Below are 22353 nucleotides of genomic sequence, written 5' to 3'. Positions count from 1 at the left end.
TCCTGCATGGTTTACTCAGGCACCACACTTCGCCTGAATGTTCTGGAGATTTCCCTGCTGTTGTGAAGGTGTCAGACCTGCTGCGTTCTTCATGTGAAATGGAAACCGCAGACCGATTTTCCTGAGTTCTCAGTTCTGTTCGTGTCTAAGGAATATTTAAATATCTAGAGCTGCGGGCAGTAAGTGAGTGTTTGGGTCTGCAGTAGTGACAGTGCGGCAGATCTTTAGACTGACCTGTTCCCAACCGTTGCATCATGTACGCACGCCTGCAGCAGTGGTGAAACGCATGCAGGTGAGGTTGCTTTTCCTATTTCCTGGTTAAAATTATAAACTGGCGACTGCCACAGGCCACAAAGCTCAAGTCTCTCTGTAAATTATGAACTAGAAACAGTTGTTCTCCTGTGGGTGCCCTGAAGAAATAAACAGGTTGACTGTTTTGACACGCCTTTGTACTGTGCATGAGAGGAGGAAACTATATCTGCACAGCATCCCATTCCCATCAAGATGCTATAGATTTACTAATCAGGGATTTTTATATCGACAGTGCATCAAGTGATTATGTGTGAAAGGTGCTTCTTGCAGTGTCAAAAATACACAGAGTTGTCAACTAACTCTGCAGGTCTACACAGATTTTAAGCCTTTTTCATCTGATTGTTTTTGTTTCCTGACGCACAAAAAGCAGAGATGTCCCAGTTAAATTTTTTCCTTCCTGAAACAGATATAGAAACACTGATGTATCGGCTGATCCATACATAGATTTATGCACGATGATGCCTGCTGCAGCATTTTTGGAGACATTTGGTATCGGAACATCTCTACCAAAATCTCACTGCTGCCACCCCAGGATTTTGTGAATTCTGTCCTTTGTAAAGAAGCACAACTCCAAATAAGCACTAACATTCCTCTGTGTCAGATCGATGCATCTGTTTACGAACATGTTCAAATAGGTATTTCAGAAAATGTGTTTCTTCTTCTCAAATAAGGAAACTAGATGGGATAGCCTTTCTGAGGGAACAATATAAGTTTACAAATATATGTTCTGCATGCTTAAGAAATTCAAAGGTGGCTCTGAAAATTCAAGGCACACTCTCTATAATGTAAAAAAAGTTGTAGAAAAGTCAACATCGACTAAAAAAGCAACCTCCATGAAATCCGCCTCCCATCTCTCACCTGTGAGTTAAATAGCTAGCTCAATCATGCTGTACACTGACTCAGGTCCTCATATTCTGAAGTGGATGGTGAATAAATCCACAATGACATGCAGCTGAGGGAGTGAAAGGACCTCGTTATACCTCCATCCCAGCACACAAACCACTTAAATCCCTTCCTCCCTCTGTGCCTTTATTCCCTAAATGTAATTACAAGCCTGCTGAGGGTGTCTACAGTGGCCCGGGCAGCCTGCAGAACACAGCTTCATAGCACCGACGCTCGGTTGGATCCGAAGAAGGGGCTGTCCCTCCAAAGCACCTCTGTACCTCACTGCTCCACAGACTGTGGCTCTTCCAAGATATGCCAGACTAACCTCATGCTTTCAGCACCGCTGGCTCTTTCACTTTAGCCCCGGGCGAACAGAACTGGCGAGCCTGATAAAGACTTAAAAGAGGATCTTCCTACTGGGCTGTATTATCAAATCCATAAACACATTATGCACATATGCACACACACTCGCTCAGAAACACCCGTGTGCGCACACTGCCTCCCACTGCGAAGGAGGTTTAAGACCAGGAGGATGGTAAGCTCCCTCAGTGTGGCATGATGGAAACCAAATCCCAGGAACATTCCTTTCCATGTCCCATGCAAGACTCATCTGCCTCCTGGGGCGAATGCGCCCCTTTTCTGAATGTGTGTGTGCGTCTGTGTGAGCAAAGACAGGAGGATCAAAAACATAATTTTCTAATTAGCTTCCTTAAGTCCCAAATTTCCCAGGACAGTACAGCCAAGCTGCGTTGATGCCTTTCAAATGCAGGTAATATGGACTACTGACAGCCAGCCAGACGGAAATATAGAGATTATGGCAGATGAGAGATCAAGGGCGTGCCAGGCTGCGTATGGATGAGACGGGTCGGGGCGATCGGAAAATAATCATGGCTTTTAAGGCGTGTTTTCCAGAAGATGCAGGGGCCACCTGCTAGTGATGCCTCCAGCTGTGAGCACACGCCACAGGACTCTGATTGACAGGGAGGGTAAATAGTTGCTAGCAGGAGCCCTGATTGTATCTTTCGCCTCTGGCAGGATAGAAGCCAGAGTGGAAAGGTGATTGGCTTTTGTTACAGCCCTTCAGCCACAAATTAAGTTGGCAACTCGACCGAGCCACCCGAGATACACGTTTGCTGCTCTGCGCTCCTACAACCCGCGCCGTGCCCACAAACACACACATCTGTCTCTGCTCCTTTAACAAAAGCCTTCTGAGGAAATGGGAGTAACACATCCTAATGGACAATGATGCATGGAGGGAGAAGGGGTGTTCGGGGAATGAGGAGGCAGAGCTAGGCAGAGAGAGAAAGAGAGCAGAGAGGGGAAAATGTTTACCAAACACTCTGCAGGGACTGTGTTGGAATTTGAAGGCCTGACTTTTTTTTTCTGGGTTGCCTGTTATGTTGAGGTCACGCGATGTAAGAAGGAGGCTTTGTCAGAGTGGGAGGAACGCTTGGCTCTGCTGAACTCCCACACTGAGGACAAGCTGGAGCTCAAAGACGGTGCTCCAGGTGGGGGGAACTTTGTATGTTGAGCAAGAGTCAAATACCTCTTTGACACCAAAATTAAGGGAAATATGCAGGATTTAAAACACTCGCTAAAAAAGACGATTCCCTCCTTTCCCCAGTAGAGGAGTTTGGCTTTCTGTTTTTTCCCCAGTGAGTCATGTTCGACGCCACCAAAACAGAGGCGCTGTCTTGCCAGATTAGTATGTTCAGGTGTTGTTTCCATTACTGCTGATCATAGCTGATTCAAACCCTTGGCTACTGCAGAGTCATTTGACATGTGAGTGAATGCCGATTGCACCCATTCCCATTCCAGACAAAGGCCAGATGTTAACCCTCACCCTTTTTTTAGATCAATGGAAAAGGAGCTTAGGTGCGTCAACAGACACACGAGCACCCGTCGAATTCGACTTCCACCATTCAAAAGAAACAATGATAGGAAAAACACCAGTGTGGCTTAAAAGCAGATTACTGTCTGTGTCCGTTTGGCCTCTCCACACTGGAGAGCTCGAGCAATCACTGACCACTTTCGCACAGCGCCATTAAGAGAGAGGATGTAGGCTTTTTACAGCCATAACATTCGTCTACAGCCGCTGCTCAACAATAGCGAGCAGCTTTAGTTGAGAGGACCTGAGAAAAAGAGAGCGAGGAAAAAGGGGCGGAAATGAGTAAGGAGGGGTGGGAGGGAGTAGAGGGCTAGTAGTACAGCTGAGCCAACACAAACAACTATTACATGACTCATCCCACATCTGCAGCAGCGAATGGCTCAGGCCTAAACTAAGGTGGACTGTAACCAGAGCCGAGCGAGAGCCTGCTGAGCAGCACAGCCAGTGGACGCACTGCTATGTAGAGTGGAGACTAAATAAGACTTGACTCATAACATACATCCTCCCATACATTACATTACTCTTACCTGTCCAATAATTCTCTGATAATGTTCTCTTTAAATTTTGTTTTCTAGTGAGAGGTCTTCTAAATTTGTCGAGTGCCACACAAAGGAAGGTGGTTTAATGACACACTGACCCAGACATAAAATCCCATTTGTGCAGTCTTCTCTGTTCACTGTCTGCCTCAACGTACCACAGTGTGTATAAACTGCACGGTCTGCAATAAACAAGCAGACTACACACAGGAGACAAGCCAATACAGAACTCATCATCTCTGGGCATGTGAGATTCCAACACGGCGCGGATAACATCCATAAAGCGATTTCTCTCTCGTGCATCTCTTCAGAGCTGCAGGCGCACATGTGCAAACACACACAACACTGCGCGCACATACAGAGACAACACCGAAAAGGTCCCTTTTGTCTTCCCAGCGCTGATGAAAAGCTACCCACTGCGAACTTCAATCACGCCGGAAAATGAGTCGGAGACGTGCTGTAACCCCGACAGTGTCATTAAGCCTGTCAGTCAGTCCCCTGGAGTGTGTGGAGAGAGGGAAACCGCCATTGGCTTCCATCACTGTGCCGTGTAGCCCTGAACTAGACCCGGAGGTACCGAGAGCGCCTCCTGAGCTACTTCCGTGTCTGACACTGGCATAATGAAGCTATATGATTATGGATTCTGCATTGCGTGTCCATAAACCCCCACATATCAAATATCCAGACAAAGGAATCATACATATTCGAATGGTGTGGATGATAACAAACACTATCATGTGAGAAATGATAGTTGAAATCCCATCATATATGTTCCCACGCATTAAAACCCATGCGTTGAACACACACACACACACACACACACACACACACACACACACACACACACACACACACACACACACACACACACACACACACACACACACACACACACACACACACACACACACACACACACACACACACACACACAATACATAGAGCAAGATAAGCCCCCGCATGCTGTCAGAGGCTGGTGTATGATTGGCCTCTGTGGAGCTACTGCTTCTCTCATCATTAACTCTTCAGAGGATCACACTTCTCTAATCACACTAAGCCTCTCTGAATGGTGATGAAGTCAAAAACGTGCCCATGCACACATTCACAAATGCCCAACTCATTACGGACACACACAGGCACACACTCGCGCCACTTTCTGCATCACCGCAAGCACAAAACATAGTACATACAGGCAACTGTGTGTAGTCCGTGGAGCAATTCTGATACCAAACACTATATGAACCAATTATTCCTGAAATATTGCAGTATGGAGGGAATGTGTCCCCCTGCATTTTTTTTTTACTCTGCTCTTGCTTTTGCGTTTAATTTCTTCCCTAAAATCTCCAAATCATCTTCTCATACTGCTCAACTGCTAAGATAGACAGGATCACCCTGTTAACACTCTCATCTGAGTCACCCCTCATCATTAAACTGCACTCATACCTATAGGCTTTATGAGCAGAAATTAGTCGTTTTTGAACTCTGGTTTATTTTCCTCATAATTTTCCTTTATTACAGTAAAGTAATAAATTAATACTTTATTTATCATAATGTCTTGAACATGATGTAGAGTTAGTGTATTATTGATGAAGTAATTTCCACAGTATTTGTACTTATTATGAAGCCTTCGCCCTCGTCCAAAGTCAGTGAACAGCGCCTCAGTTTTTGTGTGTCTGCATTTGTGTGTACATGTGTTTGTGGCCCTGCACCAGAACCGTGTCCCTCCAACCTGAGACAACAACACCTTGCCACAAGCAAATGGCTGCAATTAAATCTGCTGACAGCATCAGCAATATCTACTAACTTCTCAAAATTGAGTCTGGCTACAATAAAATGCCAGAGCAGTCTTTACCTCTGGGCCCTCTAATGAATATTTTACAACCTGGACTCTACGTGGTCCCTTTCTCGATCTAAGACGGCACATTCAAGAGCATTTTTTTTCCTGAGGTTGATGTGTAGTCGGCTAAGGCCTGTCTCGACTGTTATTTAGAGACCATACTCTGTGTGCTGCAAGGTCAATTATAAACAGAACCCGTAGGCCTCCTTCCTCCTCCTAAGATGGAGTACTTTCATTTCACTCACTCGGGGCCTCGTATTTTCGCTCCATTTTATTGCTTTCTCTGAGAGCTTTCCACAAAGACACATTCCACCTCCTCATACAGACACAGGGCTCCTGTCCAAAAAAAGAGTGGGGAAGGTCTGGATACTGTGCCATAGGGACAAGAATGCTGACAGTGCTGTAACTCGGGACAAAAGCGGGAGATGAGAGTGGAGTGAGAAAGAGAAAGAGAGCAAGTCTCAGTGTATAGAAGTTGTTAGGAGGCTTGAGCCAAGCCAAACTGAGGAGCTATAATCCCCGTCTTTGGCGTGATGTCAGGGAGTCTTGCAGAAGATCATTTCCTCACTCTGCAAAAATGCTGTCTCTTACATCCCTGCGTGTGCCACAGCTATATATAATGCAAACATCAAACGCTTGTAGCTGCGCTGACCTCTCTCCCCCTGGAAGACCCCTTGTTCTCTATTAATACAGAAACCATTCCCCACACACACACACACACACACACACACACACACACACACACACACACACACACACACACACACACACACACACACACACACGGTCTGAAACTGCACCAGACCATCTGAATTTCACCTTATCTCTAAGGACAAGCTCATCTCTATTTTACAGCCGGCCGAGTGGTGAGGGCTAATCTGGTTCCTATCTTTAAAGGTCTGAGAAGGGGAGAGAACAGAAGGAGGAGGAGCGTTTCTTCACAATGCCTCCTCTTTCAGAAACAGGAGAAAGGAGGAAGAACAAAATACACTGCACCATGGGAATGAACTTACTGTACACTGTTCCTTTCTGTTACAATGTTTCTCAAGGACTGGTAACAGGAATCAAGACAAAGATATATCAAGATATATGATATGTCATCTCAGGGATGATACATTGCTTATGTGTGTCTTTAATTATTTATTTCTTACTTTATGTATATATATATTATGGTATCTAGGCAACATCAAAAGCCACTGAAAGGAAATAATTTATCAGAAATACATATATATGTGGTATAATCCACATAATGATCAGTAGCTCAGCTGACAGTGGAGAGGGAATGACATTTAATGTTGCTTCCTTTAAAGGAGACACATACTGCACATATTCAGATTCATGAATATATGCAGTATGTGCTTTATGCAGGGCATCGAGATGATGTTATGATGCCCAAGAGGTATCGGCCGGACTTATGACGCTTCAGGAGCAGTGTTTTCTGTGGGGGACATAAAAACCTAACACACCATAGTGGGGAAAAACTGCAAAAAGCATATGTCTCCTTTAAAACACTCATCTTTACACATGGTTTTGTTTTGGGTCCTTTGTAGGTTTTCAAAGTAAGTTTTCTCTCTGTTTGAATGTCAAAATGATGGGTAAAGCTCTGGCTGACAAGAGGAGGCATATGGCTCTGCATAAATCGACAATCATTTCCACAGTCGCACTGACTAATCAGGACCAGTAATTGCTCCAGTAGAAAAAAAGGCTTCGGCCAGGCCATTGCCCAGAGGACACGGCAGGTCCACACTCCTGGTTGTGCACAACCTGTGACCTCAGCTTCTAATCACCAATTAGCATGCAGCCTTTTCTGCATATTGACGTAAAAGCAAAAGGGAATCAGCTCAGAAATCCTATTAAACAGGCTGGAAACAAACAAAGTGCACCATCAACATGATCACAAATTAAATGTCTGCTCCAGAGGACATCTTCTAAATGCTAATGTACACGAGTCTTTTGATGCGAGCCAACGTGTTGTCGAGGGCAGCTGCGCAGGGAGTTGCCTTGGATTTGTGGTCCACCCTTGTCACAACAATATCTTTTTTACCACAGAGGAGCTGACATGATTCATGAGCCGGAGGAATTGATGTGGTGTTGGTGTGCAGGCCAGATGAAATCCCCTCAGTCCACTAATATAGGTTTCTGTGCTGGGCTGTGCCTTACAAGTTACTGTAGCTAAGGAGCCATTTCACACTGCTGAGCTAGAAATAGGTCTTACTGTAGCTAAATCAACCCAGTCCACCCCTCCTCAACCCCTGTCACTGGAGACAGTATTACACACACGTTCAATAAACACATACACACATTCCTTCTCTTTCCTTTTCTTCCCTTCCTTACTACCTCCGGTGGCCCTCTCTTTCTCCATGTACCTCTCCTTCCTTTGCTCCTTCTGTCTCCTTCATTAAAATGGACTTCCTAAAGCCTCCATCCGTCTTGCTGACAGCTCCACTATCGATCGGGCTGGGGAAAGGGGTGCAGTTCCAGAGCTTTAAATGGCCAGGCTGGATGAGGGCTGGACGGGGCCGAGGCCGGAGGGAAGGAGGAAGAGGGAGTGCCAGGCTTAGCCGGGAGGTCTGCCCAGGGTCTGGTCTCTGATGCTTTTTTTGGTCACTAGTGAATACAACTTAGATTGCCCTGGTGGCAGAGATCTGTATTTCAATGAAAATGACTCACCATCCCTGGAGTAAGGATTGCACTGATGAGATCAGATAATGAATTAATCACACAGGTTCAAAGCCAAGACATTATCCCGCCTCTCTGGACCACTTGTAAGCTTTCCTCAAAGTGAGAACTATGGGACCACTCAAAAATACTGGGCAAAAGAAAAGGAGGTGGGAGTGTTTCAGTTGGCTACACAGACAAGCAATTCATTTCAATCAAAGCCAGGTGAACACACATTCTGCCGGCTGACGCCTTCAATCAGGCTCCGTCCCTTACTGTCACCAGTTATGTGGAGAGGATGTGTTGGCACGTTCTGTTTTCATCCCGCTCATCGTGTGTCAACAAATCCCTCTGCCAAGATTAATGATTGGACATTTGATTGTCCTAATGATTACAATCTCTGTGGCGTTCTCTGTGTCCTGCGGTGCGGCGGAAACCTCAAGGAGCCGGCTGGATCCCCTCCTCCCCCTGATGAGCACTATCTAGGAGTCTGCTGGTTGTCATCTATAATCATATAGTGCACCGCGGCAGCGTATCGGAGAGCGAAGGAGTCTCCTGTGACCATGTCACTGTTTATTTGTTATCTAATCTGTCCCTCTGTATAGCCATTGATTGGAGCAGCACGGGGGGAAAAGATAGACAAGGTGTAATATTCCAGACAAATTACACAAAGTCCCAGATGTGAGCAGTTCAATCTACACAAAGCACTGCAGTGTTTAGAGTAAGGATTTGTTATGTGTTGATGCTTCATGCAGAAGTCCAAACCTCTGACAGCAAAGAGGCGTTTAAAACCGGACTGAGTCTGCTCTTCCTCAATGCCGTCCTCACACAAATAAACGGTGACACGGCCTGAGTTTCTGTAAAATGGAGAAAGAATGAGACATACAGGGACAGAGAGGAGAAAAATCAGATGAAAGGAGGGGAAAAGGAGATGTGGGGAGGGTGGAGGAGAGGAAAAGACAGGAAGCTGAGGTGATGTGGAAAGGAGAAATGGAGCATGGGGCAGTGAGGAAAGAGAGAGAGAGAGAGAGAGAGAGAGAGAGAGAGAGAGAGAGAGAGAGAGAGAGAGAGAGAGAGAGAGGAGGCGGCGGCAAAGAAGCAGAGCAGTAGTCGGTATAACGGCAGTCATTCATCTCTCTGACAGCCTTCCAAATGCTCCACTGGGGGAGACACAACGCTGCGTCACCTCGAATGCAGCACATGCACAGCGTACGTGTGCACAGCTTTGCATCTACATGTGCACACACACACACGCAGAGGAAATACATGTTTATCATCCCGGGTTTTCGCTCTGCACGCACACTCAGAGCTCCATGCCGTGGGTCAATGGTATGTTGGGGGACACGGTGAGTCAGTACATACACCATTACACTACAACCTGTGCAAGCACCAATCATAGCCACAGGCGCCAGACACTCACACACATGCATAAACACACACACACACACACACACACACACACACACACACACACACACACACACACACACACACACACACACACACACACACACACACACACACACACACACACACACACACACACGCACGCACGCACGCACATCTGCTGATTTGTTGAAACGTTGTGTATTCGCTGCAACAATCCAATCAAGAGTAGTAAATCTCAAGGGCAGTTCACACAAACATAAAATGTGGAAAACCATCTCGTTTTTTTTTTTACACAGATACGCTACATTATACAATCCTGCACTCCTCTGACAAAATGTGCTCAACGTGTCGTTGCAAACACTGAAATGTTCCAAGACAAACATACACATGTACAGGATATGACACAATCACATGACATTGGATTACAGGAACACAGATGGGTGTGTGGGAGTGTGTTTGTCTGTGAACATACACACACCCTTTTCCCCCAGCTCCGGTCATGGCCCATTGGCTGATGCCTGCCGTCCATCTCTCATGATTCATGGCAAAGCGAGCTGCTGTAGAGCAGTTCTAAACCACTGGGCCGAGGAGAGTCTGTGTGTCATTAAGGCACAGCGGGCTGGCCGTGCTGTTAGAGCCGCTGCACCGTGGACAGCTCTGTGCCCCGGTCTAGCACAACAGGCGGCGAGGAGGAAGCAGGTAGTTCTATATGTGGCACTACTGCTCATAGTGGTTTTACTGCAATATCAACAGCTGAGTGCACTCGGACACTATCTTGCCCTATTAAGTGTGCACAGTCAGCAAGTGTTGCTTTTTATTTAGTCGGACAGTGTTCTCCCTCTGGCCCCACCCAGCCTTTCAGCTAAATTAGCCCCTCTAATCATCCCCAAATCCTCCTCCTTAATCAGCAGTGGAGGTTAAAGAAAACAAGGACAAGGGTGCCGAGTCCCACCCTCTGCCCTCCTCTATTAACATGAGCCCCATGAAAGGCGGCGGAGGCACGCGTCCATATCTTAATGACTCCTTAATGATCCTCTGCTCTGCCCGAGTGCTGACAAGCACTGACAAACCCTGATCGTGACAAGAGGAACACCCACACTTCACCCTCTTCCTCACCCCTTCCTCATCTCTCAGCCCTCAGCCTCATAACACCAGCGACGGTCTGGCCGGGTCCATACGGCCCCAAACTAGCAGCAAGATAAACAGCCATGATGAAATAGTCTGTGTCACTTTCAGAGACAAAGGGGCAAAGTTTGAGTAAATTCCTTTCGGCAGATGGAGCGAGAGGGGCAGAGAGAGGATAGATAAACAAAGGCAAAGTTAAAAAGAGGAGCAGCAGGAGACAGAGTAGAACTGCAGAGCCTATGGAAAAAAAACTTTGTTTGTGTCCTTTTTACTTTTCCCTGATCGTGATTTCCACTTCAACTTGGGGTTGGGGGAGTCCGCGGCGGAGACTCTTTCTACATCACACGAGACATAATTACAGAGTACACCGCTGCCAGCCCGCCTCAGTTTCTCCTAAATACTCAACACCCCAAATTAGGGGTTACCTCCTTCTAGTCAAACCTACTATTTAAAAAAATGAAAAGTCACAGACAGAGGGGACAGCTAAGCGAGCGTGGAGAGGAAAGACCTAGTTGAACAGCTTTGTTCGAAAATGACAGAGAAGGCCTTTGTTAAAGATGGTTACTGGCAGGCCTTGGACAAAGCCAGGTGTGGAAACTGGGTCAAAAACAAAAATCGGAGAAGAGACACAGCTTGAGAGATTAGAGAGTGTATTTATGTTCTATGTGCAGTATATATGGCAGCTGAAACTCTGCTGAGAGTATTTCCAAAGGCAGCAAACTAAAAGAAAAACACTAACTTCACGTCAGGCTATGATCTCACTCGCTTGGACCGCAGTTCCCTGTCCCAGTCGCGGATGACAGAGCGCTTGCTCTTTTAAGCCTTTCCCCAGCCCGGCCTTATTTTCTTTCATGTTATCTTTTTTTCCAGTTCTTTGTCTTTTAAGAAGAGTGTCCTGGACAGATTCACAATGATTCATTACTGTCATATAGTCCGCTGGTCAGTGGCAGGTAATGGGCCAACACTGTGCCTGGCTTCTTTGCTGCACTGTGCCGTAGAGAGCCACAACAGAGATTACTGGAAGATGAAAAGAGATCCCATACATGGCCGCTTCACTGATATAACAGGACCCAGGTTCTGTACTTCCTCTTGATTTATAGAGAACACTCACCTCTGCCTTTTCTCTCTCTCTGCTCCTTCATCACACAGAGGCCACTGTTCAGCCGGCAGTAGAGACGAGTAGCTGAACTTTTGTGGGAAACCAGTGTTGAGTTACATCTCTACTTAGTAGTAGTTCTTTAATCACTATGACTATTACATTAGCAGACACTGATACTAAAGGTGCCTAGTAAAATAGTAAATGTTCTGTATTAGTTTACAGTTTTGCCATTCACCCATGCATTCAAACAGTGCATCTATGTCTGTTCTCTATTATACATCACCGACACACTGCCACGGTCAATTTGTGGTTCAGTATCTAGCCCAAAGACACTTGGGCACGTGAAATGGGGGAGACTGGGCATCGAACCGCCCACTCTATGCTTTGTGGATGACCCACTCCATCTGCTGAGCCAACACCCGGCCCATAGTGACAAATATTCAATTGCCTTTAAGGGATCAGGTGATATTCCAGTTTATTACAGGTGTGTAGTATTTTCTCTGTGTTTGCCATTATATGTTCACACTGATATAATGGGGAGTGATGAGATATTATCTTAACCCCCCCGGTTAGAGTCTAAAGGTGGATGCTGGAGTGGTGGAAGGACTGAATCAACAGGCACCAACCCTAACACGGGGCAGCAGAGGCATTGACAAGCAAAAAGGAGAGATGGGAAATCTTTGCAGTTTTAACAGACGGACAAATTGGGAGGGTGTGTGTGAAAGAGGATTAAGGAGAGTGAGGCACGTCACATGATTAGAGCGGTGTGGCCTGAGTTTAACTTGCTCACTAGCGTCACTCCATGATGTGATCTGGGAACATGGTGATAACATCTCAGTGACCACCAGTGTGGCAAGAAACATGAGCAATCAAATGATCTCAAAACATCATCCTCATCACAATTCTAAACTGGGGATGTAAGATATAAGTTAGATAATACCTGATTTGAGAAGCGCAAATAATTCCATACAACTGACGTGACTTTTCTTTTTGCAATTTTGCAAATCTTCAGATTCAGAAAGTTTTTCTCTTGTTCCTCGCTTAATATCAGGTTGTCGTCGATAACTGGCAGGGGCGGGGCTTGTGTTTGTTTGTTTGCATTTGTTTTGATTAACTCATCCTGAGTTATTGTGATTGGTGGTTCACTGTGGACGCAGAGCCTGCGTCTCACTCAACTAACTCCATGTATCCAATAACCATATCGGAGTTTTTAGTTATGTAATATCAGACAGACTTCTCTGTAAATTAGTCATTTTCCTTGTTTGAAGCACCAAAATGTTGCAGCGTGACATGTTTGAGTTAATCTGCCATAGTTGAGAATGCACATCCTGCAGTGTGACCATTAGACATGTTCACATCACAGCTGTTTCAATACATTATGCAGCTCTTTTACAAACCAAACCCTAACCTGGAGGTCAGTGTTTATTTAAAGAGTGAAAGAAGTTTCCAACAGACAATTAACATGATGAGTACAGGCTTATTGGAATAGATAGGAGTGATGTTCTGAAAAGACGGGTTACGCACACACAAACACAAAAACTGTATCAAGTTCATAGAGTTCAACTAAATGTTCCTGTTATCATCCTCCAACATTTTTTACCCACACAATCAAAACCTAAAGCTCAGCAGAATCAAAACCCACACCCCACGTCATATCAAAGCCACATGCTCCACCGGTCCATTTTATTGGATCAAACATTTCACTATGGTAATTCCCAGTAGCTGAAGTGCACTTTAATCAAACTTGTTTCAGTTGAAATTATGGCACAGATTCCTTCATCGCAGAGGAGCGGAATGAACACCTTCTGTTCAGGTGCCTGTTCTGTCTGCTCCACGCTCAGGGACTGTGGGCAGCACACTGGAAATCCAGTCAGAAAACAACATCCTGTCCCTGGCCTCTAGGAAGTGACCTCAGCTTCAGAGAGGCCAGATAAAAAGTCCACATCAGAAACAAAAACACAGGGCCAACCGTAATGAGCTATCCACCAGGCTCTAGTGTGTTCTGAGGGAGACCAGGTGGTGTGACACACATATGACTCTGATTAGGGGGCCTTCAGAGGAACAAGAGGGGGGGGGTTGAGTAGAGTGCAGGGCCAATAGGGGCAGTTTTGTATATGATGCAACTCTGTGGAGCTCAAGGACTTCAGCTGGGCACCAGCACACTCTGGCACTCAGGAGGGGGCCGTTTGCCATTTATGCAGTAAGTGTGGGGGAGCTGCAGTTTGGGTGTTATTTTCATTCATGAAGCAACATGTGAGCAGCACAGGCCTCGGTGGCTGAAAGTGTGGTGTACTGTGGATTACAGCAGCCTGATACTGATATAGTGATACGCCTCTGCAAAGTCTTAAAACGCCATTAAGTGCAGAAAAACTCATAAAAGTATTGGATCTGGTAGCAGGCGCGCAGTATAAACACTCGCACGCCAACTGGCAGCCTAAAACATCCAATCAGTCCATTATTGCTGCAGCCAACCTAGTAGAGGAGTCCAAGCCTCAGAGCAGACACTGAGGACCTTGTCTGTGTCCTCTCCCTTGTCTTAGCCCATCTCTCTCCCTAACCTCATTACATGACAGAGGTTTCTGGCACTGGCGTCTGTAGACTCATAATCATACTTCTGCTCAAACTGTGGGAGGGAGAGATGTCAGGGGGACCTCCGGCCTCATTCTTCAAGCGTCGGTTTCATCCCGGCACATTGTGTTTGGCGTTTGACTGGCCCGTTTGAATGTCTCCTGATATCAGGCAACACAAACAGGCAGCACCGTCGGCCTGCTGGGGAAGGATAAGGAATGAAGGGGAAATGGCGGCCATTCTTCTCCGCGTGTGACGGGAATTGTGTTGGAACAAGCACCTGTCAGCCGCCAAGCCCCCCCCTCCTCCTCCTCCTCCCTCCAACAATGACCACAGAGGTTGAGAGGGAAAGTAGGAGACAGAGCGAGGGAGAGAAAGAAGGCACCAAACAATACAGAAAAGTAGATCAATCCGTCTGACTCGTCTCTGCCTCTCCTTCACCTTTCTCCCTCCAACTCTTCTTTACTCTCTCTTGTCCATATTCAGACAACTTCCTCTGTGTAAATAGCGCCCCACAACAGGCATAGGTAGCACAGCCTCAGACTTACTGATATATGAACCGAATAAACATCTGCATAAAATCTACATAAACGGTTTGCATTGATAATAAGTTGATGCAGCTGCCGAGGCCGTCCTCTTGGCCTCTCCTTCACCTGCCTCTCTCTCTCCTCCCCATCATCTGTTCTCCACACCGCCTACACCTATTTCCTTTTGTTTGGGACAGACAAAGAGCAGCAGCATCTCAGTGTCCTTCACACTCCTCCTTCAGATACCCTCTAAATAGCCACAACTGAAGAATGCTGGCCACAGCACAATCCCACACCTACAACAAGATGCTCAGAGACAAAAAGAAAACTTTGTAACCTCAATTCGCCTTCCTCCGCAATGACAGTTAGCGTGCTCTCTCCGTTTTAAGCCTGCAGTAACCCAGCTTTCAAACCCAGCAGGTGTGTGTGCTCCTTACCTCTCTGTCCTTTAACTTCATGGCCAGAACCAGCTGGTTGCGATGGTTGGTCAGCGCTTCACGGTAGTTTCCCTTGGAGAAGAATGCCGAGCCCAGATTTCCATGAGCGCGGCATTCCCCTGTTTGGTCACCTGGAGAGGGAAAAACCCAAAACAGAGTATTAACAGAGCAGCCTACGTGATTACAAAGCAGCTGGTGTTTATTTCACATCATCCCACCACCACCACTGTTAAACTGTGATGTGATGAACCACATCTACGCCACCAACATGCCACTGCACCCTTAAAAGGGAAAGTGGCCGTTGGTTGCTCTCCACAGTAGAACGGCTTCCCTGACAGCTGGTAGTGGTGATCTCAATGCTCCAGAGGGTGAGAGGGGAAAGCCTTATTATTTCTGCCTGACAGAGAGGCCCCACAGAGAGGGCCAGAGTAAAGCGCCAGTGCTCTACCTGAGAACCAGAGCTCCTTATCTCCAGCTGCTTTGCCCAGTCATGTGTCAAACTGTGTGGGGGTGAGAGGAATGGAGCCAGTCAGTACTGCTCTCCGTTTTTTATTTTCTTTCATTTAGTGTCTTTTAAACCTCCTTCCCTCTTCCTATAACTCCCACATCTAACATCTAGTGTTCAGCTAAGAAATTGTTGCATTTTTTTATTTCTTATATGTACACAATGTTACACTGTATATGTTCTGTTTAAATTGTACATATTACTTTTCTATTTTTTATAGTTCCTTGTTTTAAAATATTTTTTATGTATTTATTTGTTGTAACATGGTATATTTCCCCATAGTGCCACTAATAAAGGTCTTATCATATCTAATCTTAAATTCACAGAAATCTTTGTGATTTTCTTGCATTTTTAAATCACCTTATAGTTTGATGCAAGATGCCTAAAACAGGGAAACACAAAGAAACAAAGGAATGATTAGTGAATTACTGATTAAAGTTTATTTCCCCTATGCTACATGGTTACGCTAACATGTATAATTTGCACTGGTATTCTGCTCTCACTGTGATACACAAGTACAAGACTAAGCATCTACAGCCTTGCTGGCAGCTTAGATAAAGCAGTGCCTTGACCTAAATGCGAGCGATAGCATGGCCACAATGATCCTGCAAACATGCTGATGATTAGCTGATGTAATGGTTACGATATTATTACCTCCAACAAGGAGATTATGTTTTCTGTTCCCTGACTGTTTGTTTGTTTGTTTGTTTGTTTGCTTGTTTGCTTGTTTGTTTGTCAGCAGGATTATGCAAATCTTAATGAATTCCATGAAAAATCCAATGGATTTCCATGAAACTCACTGAAAGAATAGGACATGGACCGGGAAGGATGCCCTTCGATTTTGGCGAGGATCAAGGATTCTCTTTCTTTAACATGCCGTTTGTTTTGACATTTTAATTCATTGATCTTTGCGTAAAGAAATCAGGATTATTTAGTTGACCGATATCTATGAGTGTGTGAATTTAAGGGGACTGTTGGGCCTTAGCGGAGGTTTCGCTCTACTGAGTGCCGTTCTAGCTGCCTTGGTTTAGTGTGGTAGCATGCTAATTTTGAGAAGTAGCAAACCAAAAGCTTTAGATGATGGTAACGACATTACTTAAGTGATACTTAAGAACCTGACAAATTAAGATTTCTAAAAAGTATACGCATGTGGATTAATCTTGTGATAAGTTTGTCTCTGTTTTATCTAATTCAAAATTCTATATCTTTTGACTCTTTGAATCTTGGTTGGACAAAATTAGCAACCTCAACATGACACATTTGGCTCTAGGACACAAAGTAAATGACTAAGTAAATAATGATTATTTCCTCTCCACCAGTTAGTTCCGACCTCTTACCTAAGGTCTTGGCCACCTCTAAGTCCTGCTGCATGTAGCCGGTGCTCTTCTCCGTGTTGCCCAGGGACCAGTGGGCGCTGCTGAGGGCAGAGAAGACGGAGCCGCGTAGCTTGAGGCTGCACGTGCCGATCTTCAAAGCCGCTTCCAGCACCACAACAGAAGCCGTGTGGTGGCTTGCTGTCAGCAGCTCCTGGCCAATCACAGACACCACCACAAAGGGACTCTTGTCCAGCTTCATCTTTTGCAGCTGCTGATAGGTGGGCTCGAGAGATTCTGCGAAGGAGGGACATGAGCAAAACCGAGATTAAAAACAGATTCCAAAATATGCTAAAACATGACCATGTGCTGACATGGCAACTGACAACAATGTCTGATGTTGATTGCGGTAACAGTGTTAGGTGTTTACCAACCCTGGCAAATATGACTGCCGTCTGAATTTAGATTCCACTTCTCTCCAGTAATGGGTGTGTTTTGTCTGCCTGGATAAGCATAGCCTGTAGCCTGGCTGAGTGACGCCTTTCACTGACAATAACTCAACATAGAAGCCATTTTTCTCTTCCATCCGCTCCGAACGGGGTAATCTCAGGCAATTTTCAACAGCGCTGCATAAAAACGGCACGAGTTTAGACCATTGTGGGCAACTGTCTTCGCAAACCGCAGAGCGAGATTACATTTCTGCCTTTCGCTTCGTGTCAGTTGATATGGTTGTTTGGGGGAACAGAGGAGGCTGAGTGGGTTTTGAGACAGACTTTAAAGAAAGAGTGACGGGGAAACTAATGCAGCTAATGCACAACAGTAGCAGCAGCAGAGGAATGCAGAGTGAAGGAGAGACACAAGGTGACCTTTGAAGAGGCTGAAAATGCACACAATGACATAAATCAATGGCGGGCCGCGGCGGGACTCAGGATCCACAGCCCCACCAGATTACAAAGCCCTCTGGCAGACACCGGCATCGAACAACAGGAAGGGAAGGCGAGAAAGGCACGCCCAAGTGTCCGTGTGTGTGTGTGTGTTTTCATGCATTTGTATGTGTCACTATATATTTGTATTCATGTATAGGGTGTATCAAGGGGATGCTTAATTCTCATGGGCCTCCATTTGCCTTGCGGAGTTGCTGCTAATTAGGTCAAAGCTCTTTACAGACATTGTACATTGTATTACTGTGCCTGCACGAACCTACTGTGTGAGTGTAGTAACTTTCATTTGTGTAGACAAACATTTAGCAGCAACAAGTGCACAGTCACAATATCTGAGCAAACTCAACGGTTCTTCGAAAACACACAAAGATGCTTATTCACCTAGAAACACACACATACACACACGCACACAATATGAGCTGCTTCCACACACAAGCACTCAAAAGCATAACTGATGATGCTCTTTCAAGAGCATCGCTTGTGTTCCAGCACTTGGCAGAATGTCGTGCTTACAGAGACAGCGTGTGCATATAATATCCATTCATAGCTTGTAATTGCCTTCAAAGTGACACGGAGAGCTGAGTCATAAATCAAACACTGAGAGAATGCTTTTTTAAAAAGGTGTCATGGCCACTGCATTCATAAGCAGGTAGTTATGACAACATCTCAGTGTGTTGTTTTACATGCACGCACACACACACACACACACACACACACACAGTCAAATGCTGAAGCTAGTGTTTACCGGGCCTTGTATCAAGATATAAAACAAGACTTACAACCTTGTATCTCATTGACATGCACACAGCAAATAGAGAGTCATAACAGAGATAATGTCTACCCTTTGTTTTGGAAGAGAAAATAAATATATGTACCTGTAACGTACCACACAGTTATTCTGTATTCTACCTTACATATCTTGTGAATTAGGACACAAGGCATGGAGTCTCCCTCCTGTTTATGAGGACGTATCCAAGTGGGATCAAGTCATGAAAAAAATAAATACTGCAAAACTTTAAATATTCTAAACTCTATCCCTGGTATTCATGCTAATTAATAATACTATAATTTCAATGACTTAAATGAACACCACCATTTCAACCTTTTACAATATTAATTGTAAGTATTATGTGTGGTATTTGTGTCTATGACAAGATACAAACTAAAGCTTGTAATATTATCTGTTGACATTAAAAATGTAAAATATTATCTTATCCTTTAACAGAAAATGTGACAACAAATTGATCTTGATGTCAGGGTTACAGGTTAGCAGAGTTTAACAGTAGAGCCCGACCAATACTGAATTTTGTCTGCAGCTGCCAATACCAACATTGGGGAGTAGAAAAATGTATAAATACCCACATTTTCTGCATTATATATTCTGTAAAAGAACAGTTTTCATATTGGTACATATTTGCAAACATGAACGCTGATCTGTCTGTGAAAGGCTCTTATTAGTGATGTTCTGGTACTGATACCAAAAAGGCCAGGGCGGGCAACGGCAAACTCTAGTTTCACCCACGTAAAAATGTAATTTACTTTTCCTGGAAATCCCTTCACCACTTCAACACTGTGTGCTTGTGTACTTTTTCAGTTACGACTGCCACACTAGATAATACAATAACTTCTGTGGCATTCATTCTCTCTATGAATTTGTTTTTCAAAGGGTTTAACCTGAGCCAGACCATACAACAATGAGAGCAATCATCACTTCCATAAAGGGTTAGTAGCATACAGATGTTAATATGCGTTGTTTAAATTGTTATTTTTTTAAATGCACTGGTAACAGATCAGTACTCTGTATCGCCTGATACACAATGTCAAGGGATTTCTATCGGTATCAGGAAGGGAAAATGCTATCAGAACATCTGTAGCTCATATTGGTCAGGCTCTGTTAAACAAAATCACTTTGCTCAAAGGCACCTCAGCAGGACAGATGCGATTAAACACAGGGTCCAGACCCTGCAGTTGAAAGACAATCTTTTCAACTGCAAATGATCAAGCCTGGGTCAATAACTGCGACGCTGTGAAACCATCTCCTCTATGGTTTATCTGGAGAGATCTGCCAGTGAAAACCCATTTTAGCATATGTGGGAAACAATTCAGTAATTAACAGCTAAACGACCCTTTGCATTCTCTCTGGCCCCAAGCAGATGAAGGGGAGACAGAGCTGGAGCAGGATGAATGGTAAGAATATTACCCATGTGAATACATCCATACTAAAACACAGCTTCCAATATACGAAAACTGTGAGAGGCAGATTTCCCACAGTGCAGTCTATGACACAGATGGAGAATGCTGATATCGGAGGAAAAACTGCTGCCAGCGTGATCGGATGTGGCAGACGGAGAGACACAGATACAGTACGGAGAGGGAGGTGAGGCCGCGCCGCTTTCCACTTTGTTGTGGGGAATACAGGGTGAGTCACAGGAGAGCACAACATCTGTGTACATCTGCACTAACGAGAACGAACCTTGATCTACTAGGAGCAGCATGTGAGTGTGAGTGTGTGTGTGTGTGTGTGTTTTGTGTGTGTGTCTGAAAGAAGTGGTTGAGTTTTATATAACACAGTAAGATTTGGGGAATTATATAATATTAAAGTCACTGTGGAAACAAGCTTTGATGGAGTCACAACACACTCAGTCCTTGAAGACATACGCCGTGGTATTGTTCTCTCAGGTTCATTATTTGTCTTCCTGTATCCTGAATTATTTATTCGCCTGTTTTGGTAGGAACGCAATCAGCTGGCTCGCTTTGCTCTCAGGCAAAAAATAAACACAGAGGTGCTCTGGGACGAGTGAGAACATCCCAGTGTGTCGAGATGTTTGGTGGCATGATAAATGAGTGAGATAAGTGAACACTGCAATCACAGCTTGATCAAATCGACTCTTTCTTGGCAACATGGCAGCAACATTGAGTTTATACACAGAAGGGAATAACGTGGTGTTTACAGACCTGCTATAAGAGATTTAAGTGTAATTACAAAGGGATTACAGGTTTTCAATGTAATTACAATGTCCTTACAAACCCCAAACAATCAGGTGAAAAACCCCTTTAAGTACAGTTGTATGATGTATCTGTGGGTTTGCTATATTTTTGCTTCAAAGTAAAGAACCACTTGTCCAAGTTGTCGGAATAAGTCTTGTTGGGCGTTGCTTAACTCCAATAAAATTAGTGGGAGAGCTTCTCAAAGAGCTGGATCCTGGCATGAGTGTGCAGTGGGATAAACAAGGATGTCAGGAATGTGACGCTCTTTCGCCTTGAAGGAGAGAAAGCAATGCTCGCCTACCTTTTACTTATCAGGGGACCTTGGCTGAGTAACACTGATTATCCTCCCCTGTTTGCCGGCGTAACATTGATTATCGTCCCCCTGTGCCAGGAGCCCTCTGAGAGGATCATTGCTCTTAATCCTTTGACCTAGCTACCTCTCCTCAACACACCTTGGATTAGGTTCTCTGATGGCTGCTTGGCACAGTGGGAAACAGGGTAAACAATTAAGAGATTAAATGGCTCGGGCTAAATGTTGGGTCTTCCCCTACTCAGAGGACCCATTCTGGTCCATAATGCACGGGCCTGGGCTCACACCCAAACCCTTTTCTTGTCTTGGTTCCAGTGACAGGCTTATAGTCTCTGTTGTGCTGAGATGGGCCCTCCATTCTTTTTTCTCTTTTCATAACTCGTTTTTTTCCCCTTCTGCATTTTAGCGAGAATATTCAATCAAAGAAAAAACAGATTCCTCACAGAACAAAGCCCTTCAGAGCGGCTGATCTCATTGTACAGTTCAGTAAATTTTGAATTATAAAACAAGGGCACATTGATTCACAGGCGCAGTTTTCAGCACGGTTTGGATTGGAAGACGACAAAGTAAGACAGCAGGATGACTCAGTCTGCGCTGGCAGTCGGTGCCCAGCCACATCTGAGGCATATTAAATCCTCCGCAGTGGTCATCTGAAGTGAAATTACTGCCAGGTTTGTTTTGAGGCTCATTAAGCTGGCCCATGCTGACTACTCATGGACAATCGGGTCAACGCAGTTGGCTGATACAACGGACGATAATGCATAACAGAAAAAAAAAAACATTTTAGCAACAATCCTGGCTTGAATGTGCCACTTATAAATCCACTCAGCTGTAGGAGAAAGGCTTACACAGGGGGGGCAGACAGACAATGGCATTAGTGTTGGATGCTCATTAAGATAACGGCCTATCTGTGCGTGTGATCGGCCCGACTGACAATAAGATATGCTGAAGCCGCAGGCGTCAGGCCTCAGAGTCCGGAGGTAAGTGCTTGACACCAGCAGTCAGTCACAGAGACAGAAAGAAGGACTGATGGAG

General features: G+C 45.0%; 1 protein-coding gene across 3 annotated transcripts in view; it reads right to left on the bottom strand.

Moving 5' to 3' along the window:
- The window catches only part of LOC117767421 (tetratricopeptide repeat protein 28-like), a 183112-nt gene that overhangs the window by 46180 nt on the left and 114579 nt on the right, over positions 1-22353 (bottom strand). For all 3 annotated transcript variants that reach the window (XM_034595037.1, XM_034595038.1, XM_034595039.1), the window contains 2 exons: positions 17104-17376; positions 15262-15392 (listed from right to left, as the gene is read on the bottom strand). In XM_034595037.1, coding sequence (XP_034450928.1) covers positions 15262-15392; positions 17104-17376 — 404 coding nt within the window. The remainder of the gene's footprint in view (positions 1-15261; positions 15393-17103; positions 17377-22353) is intronic.

The sequence above is a fragment of the Hippoglossus hippoglossus genome, chromosome 9 (assembly GCF_009819705.1).
Source record: "Hippoglossus hippoglossus isolate fHipHip1 chromosome 9, fHipHip1.pri, whole genome shotgun sequence".
NCBI classification, from domain to species: Eukaryota; Metazoa; Chordata; class Actinopteri; order Pleuronectiformes; family Pleuronectidae; genus Hippoglossus; species Hippoglossus hippoglossus.
This window is presented reverse-complemented; position numbering and strand designations above follow the sequence as displayed.